The sequence below is a fragment of the Eurosta solidaginis genome, chromosome 4, assembly GCF_040869045.1.
Source record: "Eurosta solidaginis isolate ZX-2024a chromosome 4, ASM4086904v1, whole genome shotgun sequence".
In the NCBI taxonomy this organism is placed as follows: Eukaryota; Metazoa; Arthropoda; class Insecta; order Diptera; family Tephritidae; genus Eurosta; species Eurosta solidaginis.
In genome coordinates, this window is record NC_090322.1 from 178,134,034 (window position 1) to 178,146,095 (window position 12,062).

General features: G+C 32.7%; 1 protein-coding gene across 22 annotated transcripts in view; it reads left to right on the plus strand.

The window, feature by feature from the left end:
* The window catches only part of cac (cacophony), a 503,311-nt gene that overhangs the window by 262,236 nt on the left and 229,013 nt on the right, over nucleotides 1-12,062 (plus strand). For 15 of the 22 annotated variants that reach the window (XM_067783979.1, XM_067783982.1, XM_067783990.1 and 12 more), the window contains exons 10-11: nucleotides 3,787-3,902; nucleotides 4,290-4,349. In XM_067783979.1, the coding sequence (XP_067640080.1) occupies nucleotides 3,787-3,902; nucleotides 4,290-4,349 (176 nt within the window). Of the gene's footprint in view, nucleotides 1-439; nucleotides 556-3,786; nucleotides 3,903-4,289; nucleotides 4,350-12,062 lie in introns of all 22 variants that reach the window. The other 7 variants (XM_067783991.1, XM_067783980.1, XM_067784000.1 and 4 more) reach the window with 1 other exon arrangement.

A 12,062-nucleotide genomic window follows, 5' to 3' on the forward strand; every position in this document is an offset into this window, starting at 1 on the left:
AAGCAACAAAATCACAACGCTACGTTATTTCCAACAACAAAACCAAATGAAAAGACAAAAGTTCTGCATAACTATGCTTTACAGAGCAAATAACTCACATCAGAGACTAGGACGGGCTATAACTTTATTAGACTACGGCACTGCTCTATGCTCTGTTCATGTGCAGAGCCGGAGCAGTAGTAAAGCATATATATTTCGTTGCTATTGCAACTCTAGAGTTGTAAAGGCAAACACTGAATATTACTATTATTTAGTATTAAATTTTTTAACTAAGTTAATAATTTTTTGTCATTAGTTAGTTGGTATTATAGTTTTAAAAATATGTTGCTTTAATTTAACAAATTATTTTTTGATTTATTCGTTCTTTTCCTAAATTACTGATTTGAATAAAAAAAAAACATCAAATCAATCTAAAATACCCCGCATATGTTTTGTACAGAGAGTTTTCGAATGAACGTAATCGTGTCGAACGTCGCATGGAGTTTCAAAAATGCCGTTTCCGCACCATGTTTCAAACTGCCATGGTTTCCTATCTCGATTGGATAACACAAGCAGGTTTTTGACATACCCCTTTCTTTTTTTTTTTTGTGTAACAAATAAAAGATTTATATAAATATACAACATTTATACAGTTATGAGTGAGAAATACCACCACCAAATACCACAAATGCTACCACCAAGTAGTACCTCAATATAGAAAAAGTGCTAGAAAACAAAAACAAAATATATATTCACAATTTAGCAAAAATAAATGAAGTGCTACCTAATCCACCACAAATAATTGTACCAACAGTGCATTACATGAAACCAATTATAATCAACAAATTTTCCAATCCAACTTATCATACATATATATGTTATGAACCTTTTAAACTTACATGAATTACAAAAATATTCATGCTAATTACATACATATATTATTAGAGTGTCCCAAGTGTATGCTAAGTAATACATATATGCAACCACCTTTAAACATTAATCTTAAATTATAAGTACAATACAGGCGCATATTTCGTCAAATTGCTACAGTGAACTCTAGAAGTTCTTCATTCTTCAAAAAAAAAAAAAAAAAAAACAAAAAATAAAACTCGCCTTGCCCGCTACTTGTTTGTATGTATGTCTATGAGTTCTCATATATATATAAGAAATATATATGAAAATCCCAATTAGTATATAGTCGCTCCCTGCAATTGTTAACTCTTGTTAGAAAATAAGATTAGTGTTACCCAATTGCTAATATGTTTGAGATGCGGTATGAGTATTGAAAAAAAAAAATGAATAAACAAAAACTATCGAAATACATAAACAAAGTTTGAGAAAGTTGTGCTGTTTGTTCATGTTGCGATGTGAACGTGGTTTATGCATTTTGTTTTTATGAAATGAATTTAATGATGGAAACAAAAACCTTCACATTACATGTATTCACACTAAATATACAAGAGTTTTATGTTTATGATATAACTTGAATACCCCCATTTTCGTTTCTGTACACGTTTAATTCTAGTTAATACAAAATTTAGCTAGGCACACTATTATTCTAAACTAAAACACTTATTTCCTTTTCCTCCAATTATTTTATTACAAGTAATCGAAATACACAAGAATATCACCAAAACCTCTTTACACATTAATCCATTGTCGGCATCGTTTATTAGGATGGTGTTCGTTTTTTCTTAAATCTTCGATGCAGAAATCCAAACAGTGTATTACCACCTTGATTCTAAGCTGGTAACAACTATCTTCTTACCGGCTACGAAAATGACAAACAACGTATTCTAATTGCGGATAACAACGTTAAAAACAAAACAGGTGGTAACGGTTTGCTACCTTGCAAAATTTACAGTATAACCGTATAAGCCAGAAGAACATGACCTGTAACGATTTGGTTACATAATACTGCGGTAACAAATTTAACGGCAAGGTAGGGAATAAGGCCGTTAGTGGATGCAAGGGACACTTTTTGACAGTCTTGAATAACCTGAATTGGATATAATAAATTATTTTAGGTTGCATTTAACCTTTTTTCAAAATCGCATGAAACTTTTTTTGAATCAAATGAAACTTGTTGCATATCAGATTAAACTTCTTCTAAAGAAATGATTTTCTTTTTTTTTTCAAATCAAATGAATGTTTTTTTTTCGAAACAGATGCAACTTTTTTCAAATCAAACGAAACTTGTTTCAAGTGAAATAAAAATTTGTTTAAGTCAAATGAAATCAAACTTTTTTTCTTATCAGATGAAACTTTTTTCAAGTAAAATGAAACTTTTCTTCAAAAAAAATTAAAAAACTTTTAAAATCAAACAAAATTTTATTCAAAATAAATGAAACTTTATTCAAATCAAATGAAAATTTTGCCCAATCAAATGACTAATAAAGAACTGTCGGACATTCATTTATTTGAAAATTGTATAACTTTAGCCCTGTTCTAATAGCTATATTGGGCTTTTCAAAGGAAGCTGAAGCAGCTAGAAAAATAATTATTGGCTTCTTCTAACTAACCCCTACGCATCCTTACTTACTTACTTAATTGGCGCTTAACCGTCTAAACGGTTATGGCCGTCCAACAAAGCGGGCCAGTCGCTCCTTTGCTCCGCCAACCGAGTGGAGGCCTCCCTCTACCTCTGCTTCCATAGGCGGGTTCCGATAGAAACACTTTCTTGGCCGGAGCATCATCTATCATTCGCATAACATGCCCTAGCCAGCGCAGCCGCTGCGTCTTAATTCGCTGGAATATGTTGATGTCTGCGTATAGCTCGTACAGCTCATCATTAGATCTTCTTCGGTACTCGCCATCACCAACGCGTAGAGGTCCATAAATCTTTCGAAGAACTTTTCTCTCGAACACTCCCAAAGCCGCTTCATCTGCTGTTGTCATGGTCCATGCTTCTGCCCCATATAGTAGGACGGGTACGATAAGTGACTTGTAGAGTATGATTTTCGTTCCTGCCTACGCATCCGTTTGATCCAAATAATCATAAGGAGGCCCTAAGCAAAATCCACACAGAATCGGTTAACACCTTTGCTGGGTCGCGCTCGATGAACCCCGTCATCAACATATGTATAATATCCTTCCCTTGCAGAAGAAAAAAGCAGTCGAAGCACTGTTAACACGACAACAACAGCATATCGGCAAAAGCCGACACTCGCAAGAAATTTCTTCTCGAACAACTTCTAGAAATCTTAAGCTCTAGTATATTCAAATAAAATTACTGTTGTTGTTAATGTTTCGTTTAGGTGTGGAACTCCGCAAGTTTTCATTACATCACTGAAAATCAAGTATATACATGCATACATATATACATATATAAATACATACATATATCCACACACAAACATATGGCATAGCTCTTTAAAAAAAAACACCGCAGACTGTTACAGCACCTAAACTAGTTAATACATTTTAACAATAATACACACATATATATCTACTACAATTCTATTGCATAAATGTAAGATAAAATGCTCGTGGATACTTAAAGAATCAAAAAAAAGGATGTTATTAAAATCATATTGATTATGGACTAATTATTTATATTATTATTCGATATAATTTGTGTATGTTGATTTATTTCCCTTTAAATTTCAGTTTCTCATTTTTCTGTTATTCTGTTAATTAAAAAAAAGAAAACATACAACTACAATGGCATTCAAACTTTTCACAGATTCGATTTTTTTAATTTTTAAAAAATTTAAATTGAAAAACAAAAATTCGCAGAAAGCCACTCAAAAATACAACTTACAATTCCTGTATGTATATTATTTTTTGTGTGATTATTTTTTGTAGTGAATTCGCAAAAGAACGTGAAAAAGTAGAAAATAGACAAGAGTTTCTTAAACTTAGAAGACAACATCAGCTAGAAAGAGAATTGAACGGCTATGTTGAATGGATTTGTAAAGCTGGTATAGTATTGCGTTACACCTAAATATTTATATCTATATATATATATCTTCTTCATCTATGTATTTGTACTATTTACTATAACTGTTATATTTAATGCATATTTTTGTGTAAATTATTTGAAACACAATACGCAAACTAATATAACTCACCTAATCTATTACAACAAATACACATGCCACGTTAAAAACTATTCAGAAACACATACATGTTTATGCAAAACATAAAGACACTTAATACATACATATGTACCGTATTATTCTAATACTTAACCCTTCACAACTTCAAAAATTCAAATTTTCCAAATAAATCCGTTTTATTTCTTTAAATTAAGTATTTTGAACCTTAATTTCATTGCTGCTTTACTAATTGCATTTATGTTCTTGCAGAGGAAGTCATATTAGCCGAAGAACGTACAACAGAGGCAGAAAAGATGCACATAATGGAGGGTGAGTAATGCCGAAAAAGTATACAAAATAGAGGGTCATGGGCTTTTAAGGCAGCCTTTTTCTATTCTAACAAGTTAAGTCCCTAAGAAAATTTAAAACTTTACAAACTTCAAACAAGTAAGGACGGGACTGTCTTGGGCTGTGCCGAAGACTTTATACTTTCATGAATGGGGCTGAACAATAATCTTATCCCGTTCGTAATCTCCCAATAATCGGATGTATAAGATAAGAAATATATAGTGAACAGATGTACATACATACCTATATGATATTTAAGATAAATATAAAATAAAAAATATGTAGGTACTTTGTGTAAGTTTCACGTTTTTTGTGGTCTGCATGTAAAAACTATGAATACGAATCACGTATTTCAACAATATATGACGTAAACGTAAGTATTTGATGAAATTTGTTGAAATTTGAAGCTTCTAGCCGTAAAAAAGGGGCAAAAATGACAGTTTATATGTAGGTATATAATATATATACCACCGATCCCTATGATTTTTTCAGACAACAATATATGCTATACACGTAAGCAATTGGTGAAATTTTAAGCTTCTAGCTGTTAAAATGGGGCAGAAATTGCGCAAAGTTTCTTGTCTGAACAATCGGTTGTATGAGATATATACTATACATACCACCGATCTCAATGATTTTTTCAGACAACAATATATGCTATACACGTAAGCAATTGGTGAAATTTTAAGCTTCTAGCTGTTAAAATGGGGCAGAAATTGTGCAAAGTTTCTTATCTGAACAATCGGTTACGGGGATATATACTATATATACGACCGATCCCATCCATTTTTTCAGACAACAATATGTGCAATATACGAAAGTATATGGCGAAGTTTGAAGCTTTAATCTGATAAATTGAGGAAGATATGACAAAAATCCTTTTTTTTCTGAAAAATCGGTTGTATGGAGGATATATGCTATAGTGGTCCGATCCGGCTGCTTCCGACAAATGTCTAATCGGGCACCTAAATACACCTGCTCACCAAATTTTATCAAGATATCTCAAAAATTGTGGAACTAGTTTGCATACAAACAGACAGACGGACATGGCTAAATCAACTCAGCTCTTCATCCTGATTATTTCGGTATACTTAATGGTGGGACTATCTATTTTCCTTTAAGGACTTACAATTTTGAGATTCGTGCCAAAGTTAATATACCATTTCATTTTCATGAAAGGTATAAAAAGTTTGTTTTCCTAATATTAAACCGGTTTTAGAAAGTGCACTGAACAAAACGTGATTGAATTTGATAGTTTTTTTATATAGAATTGGACAATAATACTGTGACGTATCTTGGTAAATTCTCTGTTTTGTCGAATAAATAAACGCAAATGTTCTATATATAAAGTGATCTTTATTAACAGCTCTACTATGATAGCAGATCTTAACAACTAAATGTATGCGCGTAATTCACTTATAAAAATAAAAAATAAATAAATGTAAGGCGCGATAACCTCCGAAGAGATCTAAGGCCAAGCTTCTCTTCCAATTTGCGTCGTGCTCCTCTTGATTTTTCCCTACAAATTGGCCGGACGGGACCTACATGTTTTATGCCGACTCCGAACGGCATCTGCAAGGCAGATGAGTTTTCACTGAGAGCTTTTCATGGCAGAAATACAATCGGAGCGCTTGCCAGACACTGCCGAGGGGCGACCCCGCTTAGAAAAATTTTCTTCTAATTGAAAAATCTTATTTCTAAAATTTTGATGTTGCTTTGCCCGGGAGTTGAACCCAGGGCATACGGTGTGATAGGCGGAGCACGCTACCATCACACCACGGTGGCCGCGATGTACTTCACTTATAGGGTGTTAAAATAAAACTGATATATGGCCGAGTCACAATGAAGTTTTTCATATAGATGCGTTCAACGCTATCTTATGCATTCCAGGAATATCGCCACAATCAAACAAATATTCGTTTATAAATATTAAGGAACTTCAGACTTGAATTGAAGTTTATTTCGCCTTGCCCATATTCTGACTATACAAGAAAAAATATACATGCTTACATATTTTGTGTGCTATTAATTTGTTAAATTGCAGGTTTTAGTGGAGAAAAATTTTAGAAAAGTACCAAAAAGTTGGGAAAAAATAATTCCACTTGCAAAGTGTGAAAGTACCCTTAGCCAAATCAAATGAAAGTTCTTCTTCTTATGCTTTACTAGCAGAAAAAGTTGGAAGATGGCTATTTTTTCATGTCAGATTGCGCTAGTGTCGCTCGATCTGGCGTTCACTATAAAAATACATGCAATTTACTCATAATGCATAAGATTGTGTTAAACGCATCTATATGAAGAACTGCTAATGTGACGGGAATTTTACTATCTCTTGGACTGCGCCTCTTTTATACTCTCACTTTGCCTCGTTCGCCTATTTCTCCCACGTTCTAGACCAGTGATGATAATCATGGTACATTTGTACTCTTTTTGGTACATTTCGCTTCCCGAAAGTACGTTGGTACAACATTGACATATTTGGTACATTTTTGCAAAGCAGCTCTGAATGTACAAAAAAATTAAAAATTTTTCCAACAAAATATATAGTTAAGTTGTTTTGTTGCCGAGCACAATTTGCCATTTGCAATTATGGATCATTTAAATATGCTTATCAAAAATAGCATACCTAACTGATTCTAAAATTGTGAACAAATTTTGCATCAATAGAATTGAAGCACAGAAATTAATAACTCAAATAAGAGGGCCAGAACATTATAAATCCATAATTGCATTTTGTCAGAAGAATTATTACTCTCTTATAATAGATGAAACGACTGATATACAAATGTATATCAAAAAATTTTGCAGTTTGGATTCGAATTTTTGATAAAAAGTGCATTGATAGATTTGATGCCTTTGACCGATAGTGGCACGGGGGTATTTTTAATGGGGGTATCTTTGAAAGACCATTCAAACCACTTGAAAAAATGATTGGTTTCACTGCCGACAATTGCTCGGTTATGATGGGAGCAAAAAGCGGAGTTAAATTTAGCTTCAATGGCCGCTTGTGATGTATTTCCAAACAAAATTGATACATTTTTAAAAGACGTAAACTATCATTTTTGTATCAGCCCCTTATGAAGGCAGACTTTCAGAGTTTTCAAGAATATTTCGGTACAGAAACACATGTTATATTAAAGTACGCTCCCACAAGGCGGCTTTCTACACAAGCAGTCATAGATAGAACTCTTGAGCAATGGGATGCCCTCAAGTATTATTTTAATCTTTACGTATTTAAAAATAAAAGCAAAAATCAAAATATTAATCTTATGTCTGAAATTTTTCATAGCCCCTTTTATAAAGTATATTTTACATTTCTTTCTTATATTTTAAAATGAAATAAATAATGTGAATATAGAAATGCAGTCTGAAGATATTCGCATACATTTACTTATTGCCAAATTAAAAATTTTATAAAAAAATCTTATTTAGGCTCCAGTCCTATTTGGATGTCAAATACTGATTCAGACGAAAATCATTTAACCCCAGATGAAGTTTACTGCGGTGTTAATGTGGATATTATTCTATCAAACAACCTTTTCGAAAAAAATTACGTACACATATTTAAGAGCTGTGCTAAACAATTTTGTAGTATTTTATTAAAGAAAGTAAATTTTAATGATAGAACTTTATTGTGGGCTGCAAAGCTTTCACCAGAATTTATTTTAAGCAGTGAAACAAATAGTATTGTGCCGTTAGTTATGGACTTGTTTCCGAAATCTGCATTTGATAAAATAGAGACAATTAATTCTGAATTTAGAGCTTTAGCAGAGCATGAGAGCCTTAATTCAAGAATTTAAATATATGCAGCTTTAGGGAAGAATTAAGATCAGTTAAAAATAAATTAAATGCGCAAATGTTTTCCAATATTTATAGAATAGTTCAAGGCATATGTCGCTTCCACAATGATCCACAAACGTAGAAAGGATATTTTCTATGCAAAATTTAATTAAAACTAAATGTAGAAATAGAATTCAAACAAACACAGTTTCGAAATTATTAAAAACTAAAAACTTGATGAAATCAACTAACAATAGTTGTCATAATATAGATACGAAAAAAGGCTTTTTGTCAATTGAGGTATTTAAAGAACTCAAAGAAGAACTGTTAATGTAGTCATTGAAACACGAGTTTTTAATATAGATATAGGCGACAATTTGTCAACTTTTATACCTGAATCTAAATCTTTTGTACCTAAAATGTTTTTATGAAATATTTTTGAATTGAATGCAGGTGTTATTTTTTTAAAATGTTAATTTTATGTTCCTTACTGGTACTCAATAATGTTTTTATACATATATGTACATAATTGTACGCTTCAATCGATAAACTTTTTTTATTATTTTTACTGGAAAAGTATTTCTTCATAAATCATATTTCCCTGTTATACTACCTTTAATTTTGTTAGAAAGTTTCCCCGGATAAAACAGTTTTTGGATAAAGAAGCAGAATATAGCTCTAGTTTGGTTCAAATTCATATCCGAAGACTTTTGGTAAATTTTTGGATGATTTGGTACATTTTTTTTTCCTCGTTTGGTACAAAATGAAAAAATCCATTTATCATCCCTGTACTAGACCAGTGGTCGCGAGCTAGTGAAATAATTATTCGCGCTCACTTCACACCTTATTATTCTCTTTCGTTTAGTATTTGTTGAACAAGCAGAGTAGCAACAGCTAATGTTTATTTGGAGGTTTCCAAACAGATATTTTGCAAACAAACGCCCACGCACATAGTTTTTTTATGGTTAACTACTACCAGAATAATCATTTTACTCTTGCTAACACAGCTACAGTTTAAATTTTGGTGACAACTGTTTCAGACTACTTGTCGGCGCGCCATAGCTCAAGTGAGCCAAACTTCCATTTCACGTTCATTGTTCAGTCGTTAGCGGGACAGTAACCAAAGATTACTTGATACGAAACATTTGTTTACGCTCTCATTTTTTTCGCTCTCACGAGGGATTTATCTCCAATTTCCTGGCAACAATCCCAGATATATCCCTCGCGCCAGCTGAAGCGGGTGCCAAAATAAAAAAAGTGCCAGCTAAAACGAAAAACAGGCGAAAAATGTCGGTAAACTTCAGTTTGACCTACAACTGTAGAAACGCATTCAAAAATTATGATAAAGATAAAATACTTGTTTTAGTGTAAATATATTTAGTTCGAAGGCGGAGAGTAAATATTATTTCCCATTCAAAAGTTATCACTAAAAACAGGTTTTGTAAATATGAAGTCCCGATGGACTGGTAATTTTGATCACAGAACCTGGAACGTCAGACATGTGAGATAAGTCCTATCCACTAAATGATGTTAACTATTATATCCTAGGTCACATTTACTCAAATTTCAACAGAATGTTTGGTTTTCATTGTGAGTTAAGTGCGTTACAATATTTGACTAATTATAAAAAAAAAAATTTATCTAATTAAAATGTAAATTTTACTTGGATTTGTTCATATTAGCTCTAACTAGTCGTATTATTGTAAAATAAATTTAAAGAAATCAATATTTTTCAACACTAACTATAAAATCACCGAAATGTATTTCGAAAATCCACATATTCAGATCTATTCGTTTTGTTTTGAATCGCATCGTTGACAAATGTTATAAAAAATGTGCATTTTGACAGCGCTTTCTCGAAACAAAGAGTCACAAATCCATTCATCTATAACAGCAACGAATAAACACTGCGCGAGACTATCGCAAAATGTTAAGATTTCCTGTGGGAAATATTATGATGGGGAAACGCAACTCGTAAAACGGCTTTTCCATAATTAACTCATCATACAAACAAACGTATTTATGTTTGGATTTTTACTTTTTGGATATTTTATAGGTAATAACCCCTGAAATCAACTGGAGTTTTTTTTAAATTATTTTAGCAACAGTTGTAACAATTTCTTCTTTCTGTTAACTGAGCGAAATAGTCAACAAAATTACCTGAATATAGTCAGTCATATATTTTTTAAACATTTTGTACCTCGCTGGTTCTAGCTCCTGTATTAGTTTCGGTGATATGATTTTTTAAGCGAATGATCGCCACTATTTTTGCGCCATTTGCAATGCTAAGCTGTTTGACAAACCAAGTTTCATATGCATTTACATGTTATGATATCGGTTATCCTTCGAAGCGAAAACAACTTGCTGAATAAAGGGATTTGAGAATATCTCAAACTATTTCTGAGTCAAAATACAAACTTTTTTGATATAAAAGTTTATAAAAAAAGACCATCTGCATGTTGCAATTTTAACTTTTATTATCTGCAAGGAATCTCACGCTCTCACTTAAATTTTAAAATTAATTTTTGCCAATCACTGGTCTAGACTTGTCGCGAACGGCCTTCTCGATTAGTTGCTTATTTGCCTCTCTCATATACCTGCACCCCATATTAACTGTTGTCTTGTGTATTATGGATATATGTGTATATGTCTGAGTGCATGCGCCGTACATCTCTGCATCTCATATTCTCTATTTCAGCGACCGCTAGAAACTTCTTATGGAAGCGTGACCACACATACTTTGAAACAAAATTGATATGCAAAAATAAAAAAATGGAGACGGACCTAGTAAAAAGTACACTGTAAACAAATTTAAAGATATATTTTATTTTTTAGAAATATCCAAAATTTATTTTATTACTTCAAAATTCAAAAAATACGGTCTGGGCATGTACGTCACGGGATTTGGCCAACAGAGGGACGAAATAGTTTACGTTCTGCGCATTTACGCACTAATAAAAAATACGAAAAAGCAATCAACGCTTAAGCAAATTATATTATATTATTTATTATATTGTATTATATTTTTGTCCGTGCATGTCTATTCTTCATGATTTCTCAAAAAAATAACGACAACCAATCAGCGAGCAGAGATGGCGCTGACACGCACACAGTCGGACCTGGTAACTTTCAAAATTAACGTATCGCATTGTTTTCTTGAATGCATTTAAAAATACATACGTTCAGTTAAATAAATCAAACAAAGCTTTAGTACAGGTAAACCAAAAATATACCCAAAAATATTACTTCAAAAGTCATTTTACACGAAATTATAGCATTTTAGTTCCTAATGGGCACAACAGACTACCTTCGGTTGTAGGCGAGAGGATAGAATGCATGCGCGCGGGATGTGTGGTGCGCTTGCCTAAGCGGTGCGCTGGCCTGCGTTTCACAAAAACAATTGCGTGAAAGCGCTTATGGGGTGACGAACGCTGCTCTATTTCGTTTGCTTGCTTTGTCGTTGTTGTTGTGCATCATTTTTTACTAGCGGCTTAAATTTGGTCGTTTTTCGTTCGACTTTGGTATTGTGACGAATATTAGTATCACTAAGGGATACTATCATCTCTAAGCCGATACTAACGGAGAAAAACGCACAAGCACATGCATATATCTGAGATACTCCCAAAAGTAGGCAATCATCAGTGGTAGTATCACTCACATATACACGGGCATATGGCTATACGAGAAGCTATAATCGTACATCTGTAGTTATAGCTGATAAATTTATAGCTGGTAAACAAGTAGTAAATTCTAGAAATAGAAATGACTAGAAATATGCCAACGAGGAATCCTAAGAGTATAAAAGCAGCACCAGCTGAGGCACGACGAATCAGTTTTATTTAAGCAAGCTATTGGTTGTGAAGTATCAGTGTTATTTTGAAGTACTTTAATAAAGGCCATTTTGCATTATTGAATATT